Source organism: Lontra canadensis, unplaced genomic scaffold (genome assembly GCF_010015895.1).
Source record: "Lontra canadensis isolate GAN:19392208 unplaced genomic scaffold, GSC_riverotter_1.0 scaffold1, whole genome shotgun sequence".
Taxonomy (NCBI): domain Eukaryota; kingdom Metazoa; phylum Chordata; class Mammalia; order Carnivora; family Mustelidae; genus Lontra; species Lontra canadensis.
Genome location: NW_022630995.1, coordinates 31,858,856 through 31,875,836, shown reverse-complemented (window position 1 = coordinate 31,875,836; position 16,981 = coordinate 31,858,856). Strand labels below are relative to the sequence as shown.

General features: G+C 39.4%; 1 protein-coding gene across 1 annotated transcript in view; it reads left to right on the top strand.

Moving 5' to 3' along the window:
• Nucleotides 1-16,561, top strand: part of GRXCR1 (glutaredoxin and cysteine rich domain containing 1) — a 177,205-nt gene extending 160,644 nt beyond the window's left edge. Inside the window, exons 5-6 of the mRNA XM_032852599.1 lie at nucleotides 6,577-6,642; nucleotides 16,321-16,561. Coding sequence (XP_032708490.1) covers nucleotides 6,577-6,642; nucleotides 16,321-16,500 — 246 coding nt within the window. The 3' untranslated portion in view covers nucleotides 16,501-16,561. The remainder of the gene's footprint in view (nucleotides 1-6,576; nucleotides 6,643-16,320) is intronic.
• The last annotated feature ends 420 nt before the right edge of the window (nucleotides 16,562-16,981 follow it).

Here is a 16,981-nt window from a genome sequence, read left to right as displayed (position 1 = left end):
GCATTAATTACCCAAAACCTAAATCACTGTCTTTGGCAGGCATTTTTTAAAACCCCAAAGTCCGTATTATATAATTACACAAAACAAGTCCACTAGTTTACAGTTGATTTTGCAGTTTCTTTTTCCTGCCAGGGACAGAGGAAGACCGTGCTCTTTAGAATGAGATTCTCTATGGAGGTTTTACTGTGTTTTATAAGACACTGGAGGGATACCGCTACACCTGCTTTGAACATTTTCCAGGCCTAGTGTTTGGTGTAGAACTCCAGGGTCTCAGTGGAGTTTGCTCATGTCCTGGAGATGATCCAGAGCTGATTCCTGAAATAAATTCTGCCGTTGTCAGCAGGGCTCAGGTGGCCTGTCTCCAGGGTTGATGTAACCTCCCGTTCTGGTGGGCATGGCAGCCCCAGAAACAAAACATTAATTGAGAGCATCCTTTGGCAATCGCCGTGCTAGGTACTGGTTGAGCTCCTTGAATGCCAGCCCTGCCATCTGCTCTCCTGATTACACAGCAGAAAGATCCTTTAGCAACTGACACTAGGCAGTCCTAGCCTCCCCATCTTCGTCAGACCGTAGCCTCCAGGGGTTGGCTCTTCGCTTTTCATCAAGTGCCTGGCTGAAAGAAGTGATGGTTAGGGGAAAGCATTTGCACCGTGTTCATTCCTCTCACTCCTCTAGGGGTCTGGCATTCTATCATCAACCCAAATCAGCTTGCCCATTTACCTTCACCAACGTGAATTTTGATTTATGTCTTTGCTTTTCTGTCCTTTTTAAATCAGCCATCATGATAAGAAACAGCCATTCGGAATTTAATGCTGTATTTACTACAAAATGGCTGACGACATTCATGTGGAAAATACTTACTGAGTGTCTCTGGTGCCCCACGCAAAGCACTGGGTCCCTGAAGAAGTCGCAGCCCCTGTCATCACTGCTGGGCTCACTGTGCAGTGGGACATAATGTGGTCTGAGAGCCCAGAGGAAGGAATACTGATTTTTGTCTGGGAAAATCAAAGAAGCTTCATTGATAGGGTAACATCGCGATGAGTTTGGAAGGACGTCGAGAAGATTTCCAGGACAGTGTGGGAAGGATAGAAGAAATGTTGGGCAAAGATACAGAACACATGTATTGGCATATTATCTCATGGAAAGACCTGGTATGTCCAGGAGAAGGAGAGAGATTCAGAGTATCATGAGTATAAGGTATTAAAGGACAGGGCTGGGAGGGCTGGGACCTCCAGATCTTAGAGGTTTTTTTTTTTTCAATCATGCAGAGGAGTTTGGGTTTCATCCCCATCACCAGAAGATACTCCAGCAAGCAATGTAAGGTGTCCAGTAAAACAGGGAGAAATATATGGCAGGGAGGTAGTTAAGCAAAAGGCGAAAGGAGTCTTGCTTGAAGCCAGCAGGAAGGATGAAAACTTGCCCTATTTGAGTCAAGAGCCACTTGTCTGTGCTGGCATTTATTTGGAAACTGTTTTTATGGTTAATGAAAAAGCAGGGATATTATTTATTATAGTAACCAGATCATCTAAAGTATTATAGTAAGGCATTGAGTTGTTTGGTGACTATGCTAAGAAAAACTTTGTTTCAACCCAGGAGCTGGCTTAGAATTAAATTAAAGGCTCAATCCTAGCTATCATTTTGAAATGTATTTAGAATATTTCTTATGTCCTAAATTTTTATTCAAATTTTATTTTATTATATCATTGTATGGATCTTTCATTGTGGGCAACTTTCTTAGCAAGATGAAGTGGTATGTGAATAAATGTAAATAGAAAACAAAACAAAATAATATATAATATATAAGCATAACTCACAATATGCTCATATATATATGCACCTTAAAAGTTGTGTTTGGTTTTGGTTAATGAGAACATTTCTTTAGTTCTTCTGGACATCTTGGAAACAGGTCAGTGGTTTCCAAACATGGTTGTTCAATGTGGACTCGCAGAGCCTGGATATCAGCATGGAAATATATCAGCCTGGAGACAGCTAAAATCTATATGTGTGATTTTAATTAATTCTTCAGAAAAAGAATACTTGTTTGTATTTGTTTATTTTGGTTTTTGGTGATGATGTTTGGAAACCCTTGACCTACAACTCTTCACAGAGATCTGGAAGAGTATGAATCCAAGCTGGCTTACACCGACTTTATCTTCTCCTCGGCTTATTGGTAAAATTGATGGTTTACACTGTGGCCTGGTGTCTTCCCTCCATTTCTTCCAGGGCACCAATCCAAAATACTACGTGGAATCTGATAGCATGTTTCATGGAACGTGGTTTTTCTTATTTTGGATCAAAGGAAATGGTGACCACCGAAAGTCATGTACATAGGATAATTGGTCACCTTATTGCCCTAATTAATTTTCTTCCTTCCTTCCATTTATGTGCTCAGTTACATTTTCTTTTTCATAAAGATAACAACTTAATCATTACTTTATAGAGTTTCCCCAATCTTGTTGATTAGGTTAATCACACCTTTCTATATATGCTTTTACAACATCTTGTACCGACATCTCTTTTGTGGGTATTTATGACAGTTATAAACTTACATTTTTTGTGTGATCTTTTGTTAACCATCTGTCTCCTCCAAAAGATTTTAGGTTCCCTCAGGAACAGGGAGCCTTTTTGTTTGTTTATTGTTTAGATCTCTAACACTTAGCACAGTGCCTAACCCACCATGGAGGCTCCAAATTGTGTCGAATGTGGAAATAAGTGAGTGTACACGAGTATGAGTGAGTATGGTGGCACACTTTTGCACATTCATGGATCAAAAATGGTGGGTGAGAGTCTGGCAGTCCTAATCAGCAAGGGGCTGATATCTTTTCTCAACTTGTTCTTGTTCCTTGAAAGTGTGAGTCTCTTTTTGGTGACTTATATGAGAAACGATTATGGAGTCTTGACTTAACTTAGTGTGAGGAACTTGTTACATGTAAAATAAAGTGGTTTCTTCACTTGTCATAGCTCACTGCTCAGAACTTTAAGGTGGGAAGAATTTGAGAATAGAGCTAATTTTATGTATTGAAGTTGATAATGAGCTAACCTTTTTTCCTGGAATATGCAGTGTTTTTGAAATAACCAAATAAGGCATGACACTGACATAAGAACAAAACTGGGCTGTTTCTTAGGTTCTCCAGCACATTTAAATGGATTGTTTAAAGTCATTACAGTGAAAGCTTGCACTCGCTTGATTTTCTTGGGCACCTTGTCAACAGCGAATCCCAATCATAGACCATCCTGTTCCTCAGAATAGGATTTATCTGTAGCATTTCTTCAACTAAAAAATTCTGTCAGTGACCAGGCATCGTGGAAAGAGTGCAGGCTTAGAGGCAGGGGGACCTGAATTCAAGATCTGGCCAGGCTTTGTGTTGATGAATTAAAAGATACTGGCCATGTTCCTTATTTTCTTCAAGCTTTACTTTATTTAAAAAAAAAAATGAGATAATAATGCTTACTTTGCCCTGATGATGAAAAGTGCCAGCTTCTCTAAAGCACCCAGCACCTTCTTGTGATCATTAATTTCAAGATTGTATTAATTTTCAGAAAAAAATTCTGAATCAATTGGAAAAATACATTAGAAATATTCCCATTGGTGTCCTGGAAGTCCTGGTAATCTATGCCGAGGAACAGAAAGACTAGTTAATTGCTACTTTCCACTTGTGTGGAACTGAATGGTAGACTTACATTTTAAAAGCTAACCAACTCACACATGATACTCTTAGCCAAATACCACCCGGGAAAAGAGTGTTCCCTAAGAGTGTCAACACTTACCAAAATACACTCCCTTTTTTGGACACAAAAGTGTTTTTATAAACCAAGTAATAATTAGAATGTTTTTGATGGAAAACTGCAGGGAATGAGACCTTTGGAACAGCAAAATACAGTGCAGAGCCAGGTAGGTGGTGGGATAGCTTGAGAAATGTTCCAAGCCTCAGGATGGGAGGAATCTCATTTTTTCCTGAGACTTGCCAGCGAAGCTGAGATCCCCATCCTGCTGCTGCTTCGGAGCAGAGAGGACAGCGACTTCCTTGTCCTGCCTTGTAAAAGCTTGCACTTAGGTTCATCAAAGACAGGGTCAGGTGGAGGTTGGGGACGCAGGACCCAGGGGGGAGGCGGGGATTTTGACTACTGTTTCTGTTCAGTACTTGGCAAAAAAGCAGGGTGCTCATTCCGAGGAAATGATCTGAGGGCCAGCCAGGTGGACTTGTGGGTGGATGCCATATTGAGTAGCAGCCGTGGAGAGAGGGACCGAGTACTCAGCTCCCCGGTCTTAGGTACAGAGCAGAATTTTTCCCACCTTCAGCACTTAGTATATCGGCTATGCACCAGACCCCAGGTGTGTCTTGAAGAGCGGTGACTATCATGCATTTAGGTATATAGCTTAAGGTGAGCAAAGCTGGTGTTTCTATTGAAACGCAGAATCTGCTCTTGTATTATTGATGGTGCTGGAATTATTTGGCTGAGGAAGGGCAAATTTCATGTATTGACGGGTAATGAGAAAGCCCTTTGCAGGGCAAATTTCATGTATTGATGGGTAATGAGAACGCCTATGCATTGTATTCTAAACAATGAAGGCTCCGCTGACGGCTGAGATAAGAAAAGTGCTGGAAAGCAGATGCATGATAGCTTCTCTGGTACATTCATTTTGTCTAGGGTCATTGTGGTGCATGTGCTTTCATTGAAGAAAAATGAGTCATATATTCTCCTTGCTGAATTTGTTCATGGACCCGATTCCCCAGAAGCTTTTTCCATTTTAGCGCGTAGCTGACTCCTTTAAAGAAGTAGAATGCAGCCAAAGTAAAATAGTGCCAGTTATTGCTATGATTTAGAATTCCATGTTTCGTTCGGTGCTTTTGTTACCTTGGTTGCCACTGTAGGTATGTCTGTCTGTACTCCTGGCCAAGCCACCCCCAATGGAAACAAAATAACCTGATCTATATACATTCTCTGTAGCCCTGGGTATTCATTTGTAGTACTTTTTAATATATCAAGTTGACATTTCTGATGGTGATTCAGATGACATGAATTTTATAAGATAAACTGAAGTAAAATAAAACCCAGAACTCAAGGCTCCTCTACACCAGTATGAAAATTGCCTACACTGTCTTAGAAACCCTCCTTCAGCTTCAGGGTCCGGATCAAATGCCGCTAACCTCAGAACGCCCTCTCTGCCCTCAATAAGCAGATCCTTTCCCCCATGTTAGGATTTCCTCACTGTCCTTCTCTGCACTGCCCAGTTGACACTTTTCTTTTCCATTCTACATTGTGGCTGGCTTTGTTGGGTGTTTGCATAAAAACCTATTCTAACCTTCTTAAGAACGAAGAGCTTTAAAGAATTTTTAAGTGAGTCTTTGTGTTTTCTGCCCTGCCCAGCACGAATTGAATCCAAGAACTACTTACTGTGTGATGCTATTTTTCCTACTCTTGTTGATTAATCAAAAACTGTTTCAACCTCTCTTCTGTGCCAGCAGTTGTTATTCTGTGCCAGGGAGATGTGGTGAACAAGGCATACATGGTCTCTGCCTTTGATCAGAAGTAATTTCCTTCCCTCTCGATGCCTCTACTTTGGGAAATCGAGTAGGAGAATATAAGAGGCTGGACAGGAAAGGAGAAAAGAAGAAACACCATGAGTTTGTTGGAAAGCGCAAACGTTGTCCCTGTTCTCCTTTTCATGGTCAAGTTTAGGACTGGCTCAGGTTTGCATTCAGATTTCTCCTGCTCTGAATCCTTTCTGGAGTTCCATATGGCACTGTTTCCTTCCATGTTGCAGGCTGAGTCCTCCGGTATTTCTTAGTCCCTTGGACTTTGGAGCCAGGCCTCTGGGAATGGACCTCTCAGAACCCAACCTAGGGTTAGGGTTAGGGCCTAGGAGCATGGAAGGTCCGACCAGCTGGCTTTGCGGTGACCTTCCCCAAAGGCTGAGTTGAGGGCATGGGTTAGGGTGAGTGTCAGGCTCAGGTTTTGTGTCAAGGGGGCTGTTGAAAGTGTCGGTTCTCTTTGTATGTATGAGCCTCTTTTGAGGCTCACTTTGTGCTATTAATAGAGTCAACCACTTCCAATCAGATGATGTTGGGTGCCTGGTTCATAATGTGTGCTTAATTAGTGTCAGTGTTATTAATTTCCTTATTATTATTAGCTGCTGCTGTCTTTACATGCATGGCTATAAGGGTTATGTCAGCACTGATGGGAATAGGGTGGAGACAGCCCCAGCTGGGAATTTGCTCAATGGTCTCCTTTCCCAGGTGGCACAGCGGCCTTCAGGCTCTCTGAACAACTCCGAGGGTGTGCTGGAACCTTCCATATGTGGACCTAATCTGACAGTTGTGGGCTTCCTGGCTCTCACCTCCTGCTGGCAGTCTTCCTTTGGCTTCCACTAAACCTTAACAAATGGGAGAATATGTGAAGGGAAGAAGAAATTTACTCCCCAATTTGGCCTCCTGGTTGTAAGTTTACTTAGACCTGAAGGGAGGAATGGTGTTCAATATCTTGTGGGTTAAGCTATCTCCTGGCTAGAACTTTGTTTCCTCCAATACTAACAAAATGGATTTTCTTCCCTCCCCAACCCTTTCTTGTTAATAGGGTGCTGAGAAAATTTTGTCAATGAATGAATCAGGAGAACTGCAAGACCTCTTAACCAAAATTGAGGTAATTGTGCTTTTAGCATCTTATTTTTAGTAATCAAAATGTTAAGCGCATTCTGATTGTAACTGAGTTTTCCTAATTGAATTCTTCTCTCCATGTTCTTTCAAATATGGAACAGGATACATGTGGCAGTTTTGATATCACCTGCCATTAGGTTTGTTCCTGCTGGAGTGACTTTGGTGTTAGGCTCTACCAACCTCATACTATTAGCTGGGAATTCCAGTCAGCGTTATTAGAGCCTAATTCGTCATAATAGGGATGTTGATGAGTGTTTCAGAATGAGGCAATTGTTTTGAAGCACATTTACAATTTTCATTTAAATTATTTTTTCCATGGACCAGCTTATCATTTCTAAAGATTACAGCAAAATGGTTTCTCCAAAAGTACACACTTTAATTTTGTTCTAATCCTTATGATTATAGCATCAGGACGGTGATTGGTTCAAATATATAATGTATTAAATCAAAATATATAATGTATCAAAAGAGGAAGCCCTCTGTTACACTATTTTATCAGCCTGTTTCTATTGGTAGGAAAGTGATATATTTTCTTGCTCAAACTGGGACACTTTGAATATGAAAAGGCTCTACTAATAATTGTTCTGGGCCAGCACACATGAACCAGGGCATTCCCAGGTGAACTGGGCAATATGGCCACCCAGTATCTATATGCTAGTACTGGCTCTTCTTGCTTTCGTTTCCTTTACTGACCTCATGTCTGATTCTCTACCATTTTTTGTGTTTTACTTGAAAGAGGGAACTATGTGTGGCTTCTTCCTACCATTCCTTTGGGCAAGCTGTCTAGTCTGACTAGAATGCTCTTGGCCCAGCTCCTCATTTCCCTCCACCATCTTCAAGACCCACATAGAGTATCCCTTCTTCCCCCAAATCATACCTGGTTCTCTCTCACCTTGGAATTCCTATAACCCTCTTTTTGTTGGATGCTTATCAATTTTTTTTCTTTTTGCTTTTTTATGACTTTTCTATGGCTATTTGAGTCATGTCCCAAATGAACTATGTGTTCCTTGGTTTTAGGAATCATGCCTTTTTCATACTGTGATCTTTCCCAAAGGACAAGCACAATGAGGGCAGGTACTCCATATTCTGCCACTCCTCTCAGCTTGAAAATCTGTATGGATGGATTTATTATTTTTTTCCTTTTGTCCCTATATTCGACTCCAACCCTTTGAAACCATTAATCTGGCATATCTTTTTATTTAAATGATTTAACTTGGTTAAGGTATGTTATTTTCTGTGTACATTTTTAATTTATGTACCACTGTTATGTACTGTACCTAACGGTATTGCAAATTATTTTTACTAGGTGCTATGTTTTTAAGGATCATCTGTGTTACTGTATGAACATTTAATCCATTTCTTCTAACTACTCCAGGGTGGAAATATTTTATATCTGCATTATCCAAAGTAGGAGCCACAGGCTATATATGGCTACCAAGCACTTTATAGCCACTATTATAGTGAATAATATGGCTAGTGTGACTGAGAAACTGAAATTTTAATTTTATTTAATTTTACTTATTTAAAATTAAATTTAAATAGCCACATGTGGCCAGTGGCTCCGTTTTGGACAGTGCCACTCCATGGTGACCACCCACTATTTTTTACATACCTACTCTTCCATTGATGGATACCTAGATGTCCTTTAACATCCTTCTCTGACAGTGCTGCCAGGAACAGCCTTGAACATATTCCCTTAAGAATTTCTCTGGGAGTAGAAATTGCTTAAGTGTACCCTTAATTTTCCAAGTAGATGTGTCTCTGAAATGGTTCACTTTGGAGATATTCCCTCTTGTAGAGAAAGAAGTTTAGTGTGTTGCCACATTCTTTTATGTGTTTCTGCATTCTTTATTTTTTTACATTGTTCTCTAATGTACTGTTCTCTAATTTTTGCTAGGGTAGTAAGTGTAAATATATATTGCCTTCCTGTTCTAATTTATATTTTCCTGATTACCACTGAGTTTAGGTATCTCATTTATTCTTGTTAGATTTTGGATTTCTTGTGTGAATTGTATATTCTTACATCTTACATCATAAAAGTTTTTTTTTGTTTGTTTGTTTTGGTTGGTTTTCAGAAGCTCCTTCTGTATTCTAAATATTAATATTTTGTTTTTTTTAGTCATTGCCAATATTTCCTTTACTTTTTCCAGTTTTTTTCACGATGTCCTTCATCCAATAGAAATCCTCTGATATAATCAAATTATTCTTCCTCATAATGAAGTGAACTTTCATCTTAAGGTCACAAAGGTAGTATCCTATATTCCTTTCTATTAACTTTATAATGTCTCACATCTAGGTCTTCATTCATATGGAATGCCTTTCATTTTCTTTTTCTTTTTCTTTCTTTCTTTTTCTTTTCTTTTCTTTTTCCTTTTTTTTTTTGTGAATAAAATGATAGAAGTTTTTGAAGTGAAGATACAGAAAGAGTTCTCAGGAGTGAGAAGGGTCCTGACAGGGTTGCCCTTCATTTTCTTACTTATAATGAAATAGCTTCCCCAAATCACCTACTAAATAATCTACCATTTTTTCATTGCTTTGTTGTGCCAGTTTATACCATAGTAAATCCTCATGTACATTCGGGTCTTGGTTTGAGCTCTCTAGTCCGTTCCATTGTCGGTTCTCATTGTACCAATATCATACTGTTTTTATTTCTGTCATTTAACAGCATCTTTTAGAGCATAAAGGGTAAATCTTTCTCATTACTGTTCTTGAAGATTGATGATTGGCTTAGCTACTCATGGACTTTTGTTTTTTGTGTCTATAATCCCTTAATTCAGATTGGTTAACACTATCATGCTATATATATAACCTTTCTCTCTCAGCTCAAAGAATTTTAGAAAGAAGCTTTTGTCCTCTTCACTAAGTCTGTCTCTATTCTACAGATGACATAAATAAGGTGCAAATATTTAAGACGTTTCTTGATGTTGAAAAGAATTGTATGGTATTGGCTTCTGCTGTTGTAGTTGCTGTAAGGTGCTATAACTCTGTTGGGCTGCATTTCCCATATGGCAAAACTGGTAGAGAAATTGTGGCCATCCAAGAAAGCCCTAAACTCTGCCAGTGAAAGAGGCTAGGGCTTAAGGCAAACTAACCTAGGTAAAGATACCTTCAAGAGAGGCAATTGGAAGAGCCAATAAAAGTGGCTAGGGATGCAGGATTCAGGTCTAAACCAATCTCATTCTTCTACACATGACTTTTGGCAGTGGAGCAGGAATTAAATATTCATGAGGTTGGAAACATTGGAAACTTAACTATGTAGCAAGTAATATTCTTAATGTTTTACATGTATTAAGTCATTGAAACCTCACAACAGTTCTACATGTTGGGTTCTGTTATTGTCCCCATTTTATTGACAAGGAAATGGAGGCACAGAAGATTAGATCACTTGCTAAAGACCTTACACATAGTGTTTGAGTCATGATTCCAATCACCTTGACTCCAAAGCCCATGGTCTTCAGCATGAATCTATGCTTCCATGATTCTCAAATTAAGTGACATATAGCTGTCTGCGATATCTGATCATATGAGGTACGACCGAAGGCTCAAGTAGACAGAGAATTACATCCAGGGAGCAGGCTAGATTTTAACATTAGGCTCTGAAACTAGGGGTGGGGCATCCTGAAAGATAGGTAAATTGGTCATAATTTTAGAGAGAAAGCAGACAAATCTTGCCAGGTTCTAGTTTGCTGTAACTTGGTGCTACATGGTAGATGACGCCTGTCCTAGTCCTCATAATTCAGGTCCTAGTTTTCAGTAGTTATTCCAAATGATGGTGAGCAAAGAGGCAGAGCAGTTGCAGTTAGACCATTAAAAATGGAGTCAACAAATAATTTAAAATTTCCTGGTTGAAGAATCTTAGCATACATCCAGCCCAAGTGAAAACGGCTCTGGGAAGCCAAGTGAGCCTGATTCATTGATGAAGATTGTCAGTGGACTTACACATGAGGAGCTGGTCAAAGCCAGCAGAAGCAGCTAGAATATAGCAATAGCTGGTATGGATACTTGTGCTCAGTGGAGCTAGGTGCACCAGTGGGGATTCTGTTCCTGAGATGAAATTTACAGGGGATTCTTCCAGTATGAGAGTATGAGCTCCATGGGGACACAGTATGAGCAGTATGTGGACACAAGATCCTTGTCTACTTTGTTCTATTCTTTTCTTCTAGTGCCTAGAACAGGGATTGGCAAATAATAGACAATAAATATTTGTTGAGTGAAAAGATGAATAAATCCTCTTTCATTCAAGGTTTCTTTTTTGAGAAGGCAAAGCAGTGAACTGTTGAAAAAGGAGATAAAAATTATTATTTTATGTAGGATAATGCTTGGGTGAGAAGGATGAAATGAAAACACCATTTGAGTGAAATTTATTTATTTATGTATTTATGTATTCCTTCATATGAATAAACAAGCTGAAGATTAGAAGCAAAGAAGTGTTTCAGGCTCCCCCTAAACAATAATCATGATGAATGACTGATCCTGCTGGTGTCCACACAGAGAAAGCCGAGGGAGCCTTGAGATGTATTAGCAAACACCTGGTTATGGCAGATACTGCATTAAAAGATTGCAGATGGTAGAGAAGCTCCAAGTATGCTTTTGCCTTGCTATTTTTTTTAAAGATATGAACAAACATTCTTGTCATTTCTAATGAGATTGCCAATATAGTGTCCATTGCCTGTACTTTTTTCTTGTAAAATCTGACTCTCCCCTGAGGGCTGGTGATTACTTATTGTTCATGAGGAACAGGGGTAAGATTTTCAGCTACACGTGGAGGATGCTATGGCTATTTTTACGGGGCATTGGAGCTGTCAGAAAGTGTTCTAACTCTCCCTGGAGAAGCGTAGCTCTGGATGATCGCCCTTTCCACTGGGGGTGCCCATGGCATGGTCATAGACCACAGCAGCAGAACACCACCTACTCACCTGGGAAATCAGGCCATGTACTCTGCCTGCCTTTCTCTGAAATCTGAACATCTTTTTAAGTACGTTTGTGGCAGTCCATCACCCTGGGTTCAAGAATCAGACTCATACGTTTAACTTACACATTTAGGATCATGAGCTACAAATTTCCTCTGTGTCTGGATTTTGTTCAGTGGCTTCTTTCTCAAGTCTGCAAAGGAGGACACTGGAAACTCTGATTATCAGGAAAGATTGTGTCTATTACCAGTCTGATCAGACAGAGAGGTGTTTAGCAGCCACTTAGCAAGCATTTGCTGTATTAAATTGTTGAATATAGTTTAAAACAAAATACACAGACAGAGGTAAATTGTCCAGGGATGACTATATGCCAAGTGTGCACTCTTTGACGATTTCTTATGTGGATAAATTCGCTTCATAAACAATCTGGGTGATGAGGCTTATGGTTACAGGAACTCAGATAAATTACTTCCTCTTTGCTGGAATACTTAAGAGTCTTTCCAGCTCTATTAGAATAGGAATGGGCAATCTGAGGTTAAAAATAATAAATACATTCATTTCCTAATTTCAAGGAAGACATTGAAAGCCTTTGATGTTTCTGTATTAGATAAGGGGAAAATCTCTTTATGTTTCTGAATTTGAGTTTGTGCTACAAAGGAAATCTATTTGACAACCATTCATGACCTCCACCCTTTTCTCCTTGTTGTCTTTGGTCCTTTGTTAGAAAGTCTGGAGTTCTTCTGTGCTTCTATTCAGATGATTGCAGTATGGAGTAGACTTATTCAAAGACCTAAGGGTGGGGTTGAGAGCTACTCTGAAGTGAACAGGAAAGTGTCTGCCTCACAGCTTTATCCCCAGTGCCTTGTACAGTGCCTGGCAAGTAGACACTTAGTATTTGTGGAATGGAGGAATACATGAAAGTGTCTCACCTACTGAGTGTCTATTTTTTTAAAGTCTCTCACCAAGTATATGTGAACAGAAATAGGTAAAATGGGAGAATGACTTCTCCATCCTTTCTTTTTGAATTTCACCCCAAAGGGACATGCCTTTACCCAAACCACTATTCAAAGGAGGGTCATTCTGTAGACTCAGTCCTCCGTGTGCTATTCTCACCCAGGTCTACATAGTTTCTCACTTTGCTGGGCTACAGGGCATGGAAGAGCTAATTGCTTCAAGTTCAATGTTGCTGCAGTAAACCTCTTCATTGAAAGTGGAAGTCTGCTTTGTTGCTAAGAATAATGACTATTGCTACGTTTGGTTCTCCCTTCTTCCTCCTTCCTAGAACATTGTCCCTGTTTAGAAGACTTTTCTAGTTCTTTTAACATCTGTCCTGAGGGCAGAACCATCTCCTTAGCTGCATCTAATACATCGAATCCAAGCCAGTTCTTTTTCTTTGTTGAGACTCTTTTAAGTTGGAACCAAAGTCTAGTGAAAGTATAACGTTATAACAAAAGTGCTCTCTGAAGGAGACAGCTAGAAATGACTGAATTATTTATTTTTATTGGAAGAACAAATGGAGTAGATTGTGCTGGGTGACTTAACCGGAATGAGATTCCTGGAAGCTAATGGAGCAGTGCAAACTCCAGACCTGCTCACCCCGTTCCACTTCTGTTTCGGTCACAGCACGTATCCTTTTAATTCTTTCTGGTTTGAGGATCCCATGTAATACATTATTGGAGACAAGCATGGATGTAAATAAAGGTTAAAAACTACTCTTAAAGAGGAAAGACTGTGGGATTTGCTCTTTTTTGGTTGTTTTCATTTAAATTTCAGTTAGTTAGCATACCGTATAATATTAGTTTCAGGCATACAATAGAGTGATTAAACACTTCCATACAACACCTGACACTCATCACAAGTGCACTCCTTAATCCTTATCCTCTATTTAATCCATCGCCACCCTGCGTCCCCTCTGATAACTATGTTTGTTCTCTATAGTTATGAGTCTGTTTCTTGGTTTGCCTCTCTCTCTTTTTTTCCCCCAATGATCATTTGTTTTGTTTCTTAAATTCCACATATAAGTCAAATCATATGGTTTTTGTCTTTCTCTGACTTACTTTGCTTAGCATAATACTCTCTAGCTGCATCCACATCATTGGGAATGGCAAGATTTCATTCTTTTGGATGGCTGAGTAATATTCCGTTGCATATATCTTCCACATCTTCTTTATCCATTCAAGTATCAAGGGACATTTGGGTTGTTTCCATAGTCTGGCAATATTTGGAAAATACTCATACAAAAATTTATTTGTAGTCTATCTGAAATTCAAATTAACTGGGCATCTCATCTTTTTAGTCGCAAAATTTGATAACCTTATTCTGCTTGGAACCAGACCTTGTTATAATCTAGCATGAATAGGTGAAGTTCTGGACTCAGGGCCCCTGCAGGTCCTTTCATTAGAACTTAGGCCAACCCAACATTTGCTCTGACCAGTCAGGGCTCTTGCTGTACAAGTCATTATGTATTTTTAATATAAACTTCTAGCATAGCTCTAATGAATGTCAAGGGCCTATCTTCATCATATTCTTTCTAAAATTCACTAAGAACACCATTATTTACTAATTCTCTTATAATTTGCCTTTTTTCCCTAACTTTTTATTTTATTTTTAAAAATTTTTTATTTTTTAAATTTCTTTTCAGTGTACCAGAATTCATTGTTTATGCACCACACCCAGTGCTCCATGCAACACATGCCCTCCATAATACCCACCACCAAGCTCACCCAACCCCCTGCCCCCTCCTTCCCAAAACCATCAGTTTGTTTCTCAGAGTCCATAGTCTCTCACGTTTCATCTCCCCCTCCAGTTTCCCTCAACTCCCTTCTCCTCTCCTCCCTTCATTTCCTATCACTAGGTTTGCTTTTACTCGAAGTTGTTGGATTTTTTTCTAAAGACTTTTTAATATTATGTAAAATTATTGATTCACTATACCATGCTTTGGTCAATTCTTGCACAAAGGAATAACAAAAACCCACCTAGAAAGTAATTAGATTGCTGTACACCCTTAATCTAATATTTTGGGGGCAGTTTTGAGTCTATAATCTTGATAAAATTCCTTGTTTGCTTCATTCAACTTGCCAGCCACTACTTTCCATCAAAGTAATTCTGTGCCACTAAAAATGAGATATTGCCTGGATTTTGCCATCTTGATCTAATAGCTAAGTCAAACTGTAACCGCAAGTGAACTTTGTCGTATAGAGAAAATGTATATCTGAAAATGAATCTGGGAACATACAGATTTTCAGGCAATCATGCCCTTCATGTTTGTTCTCCAAAGTGCATTCCTTAAGGTATTAATTGTGAGAGAATCATAGTTGTTTCCTGGGAAAAGGGTTATCGTAGCTGTATGAGCTGGGGAAATGGTGGATTAAACCTAGTTAATGGTTTCCTTTCATTTGGGTGCTTTGGGGACTTCAGTGTGTGCAGTTGTGACTCTCCAGGGAATCGCCATATGTATGTGTATGTAAAATATGTTTGTCCGAGTGTGTCTCTGTGTGTGCATATAGATTGTATTTCCCAATCTTATTTTATTTTATTCTTTCTTTATTTTTTAAAAAAGATTTTATTTATTTATTTGACACAGAGAGAGAGAGAGATCACAAGTAGGCAGAGAGGCAGGCAGAGAGAGAGAGGAGGAAGCAGGCTCCCTGCGGAGCAGAGAGCCCAATGGAGGACTCAATCCCAGGACCCCGAGATCATGACCTGAGCTGAAGGCAGAAGCTTAACCCATTGAGCCACTCAGGCACCCCTTCCCAATCTTATTTTAGCAATTATTCCCTTCACAAAGCCAAGCTTTCAAACACTGCTGCAGACTCCTATTTTGCAAGTCAGAAGCTTGGGCTTAATTCACTTTTCTCTCTGTATTCATTCTGTAATGACTCCTGCTTAATCTCCCCCCACTAGTCCCACTAGTGGATGCCAGCAAAGGATATGTGCTCAAAGAAGCAAATAGAAATGTGTGTGAATAATTTTCAAAATATTATCCTCAACACACTGCATAGTTATTTTCATTCTAGTAGAAGGGTGTTTTATCTTTACTTGAGGTAGAGTGGTAGATAGCCATTGTGGGAAGTTTTATGGACTTAGATAAATGTCTTAAGATTTCAATGCCTATTTCCTTAAATATAAAAAGAGGGTAAAGAAAAAAAAAAAGAGGGTAAAGATGCCTGAATTACCTGCTTTGTAGTAGAAGGTGTCTGTATGTGTAAAGGATGAGCTTAGGGAAGGCTCTATGCAATAAGGCATTTGAAAGCACTTTTAAGAAACCAAAGCATTATTCTGTGCAGCACAACAATAAATCTTCAGTTGACAGTGGCTCCTCCACTATTCAGCTTTTAGTTTTCTGATTTTCCAGACTCACTATTAGTGATACTCTTCTATAAACAAAACTAGAAAACTGTTAAGAGTTATTAAAGGGAAAGCTACAGTACTTTCCTCTAATGCAAATAACCATTTCCTGAATTGCTTGGTTTGTAAATGCATGTGTCCATAAGATAGATTTCCTGGATTATGGACCCTTTCATCTAAAATGTACCAGTCTTCACGAACCTGCTGTTGATGGCCATCAATGGGATAATAAGTAGAACTTCAGCAAGCTTCCCCCCGGGTCTAATGTGCATAAATGGTCGGTGATTTCAAGTCCACAGCCATATCATGCCAATATTATTTTATGACCATCCATAATACAGAACTACAGGAAGACTGACTGAGTTGGTCATGCTAACACGTCTTCTGTCCTCCCTGTTCCTCTACAGAGAGTACAGCATCCACATGAATGCCCCTCCTGTGGAGGCTTTGGCTTTCTTCCGTGCTCCGTCTGCCACGGGAGCAAGATGTCAGTGTTTCGAAACTGCTTTACAGACTCTTTCAAAGCTCTGAAGTGTACTGTCTGCAACGAGAATGGTCTTCAGCGCTGTAAGAGCTGTGTTGGTTAGGTGGACCTCCCACCGGGGGAGCACCTCGATTTATTAACCAAAGTCAGTTGTATGGTTTATACTTTTTTTTTAAAGGTCATGTTTATGGACTAATCAATAAACTTTGTTTATTGTAATTGCCTTTGTTTTGAATTTTTGCCATGGCCATTTTCATCGATTTATTAAATAAAGGTTTGTTTCCCAACGATGTGCCATGCCCTGGGCTAGATTATGGTTTCTGCCTGGAATTAATGGAGTACCCAGGAGTATCCCAGGATATCCAAACTTTGATTTGCTAAATGTGTTTGATTTTCCTGAAGAGAAGACAGAATATATCTAACAGTGCCTATGGCCATGTCACCTTTTTGTCTAAAATGAGTTAATCCAACTCTCGAGATGCATAATGCACTTCTGTGTGTCTCAGCTACAGAGAGGAAGATGGCTCTGGAGAGTGGAAAATAATATAATCATATTTATACTTAGTAGATTTTTTAAAGCTGTA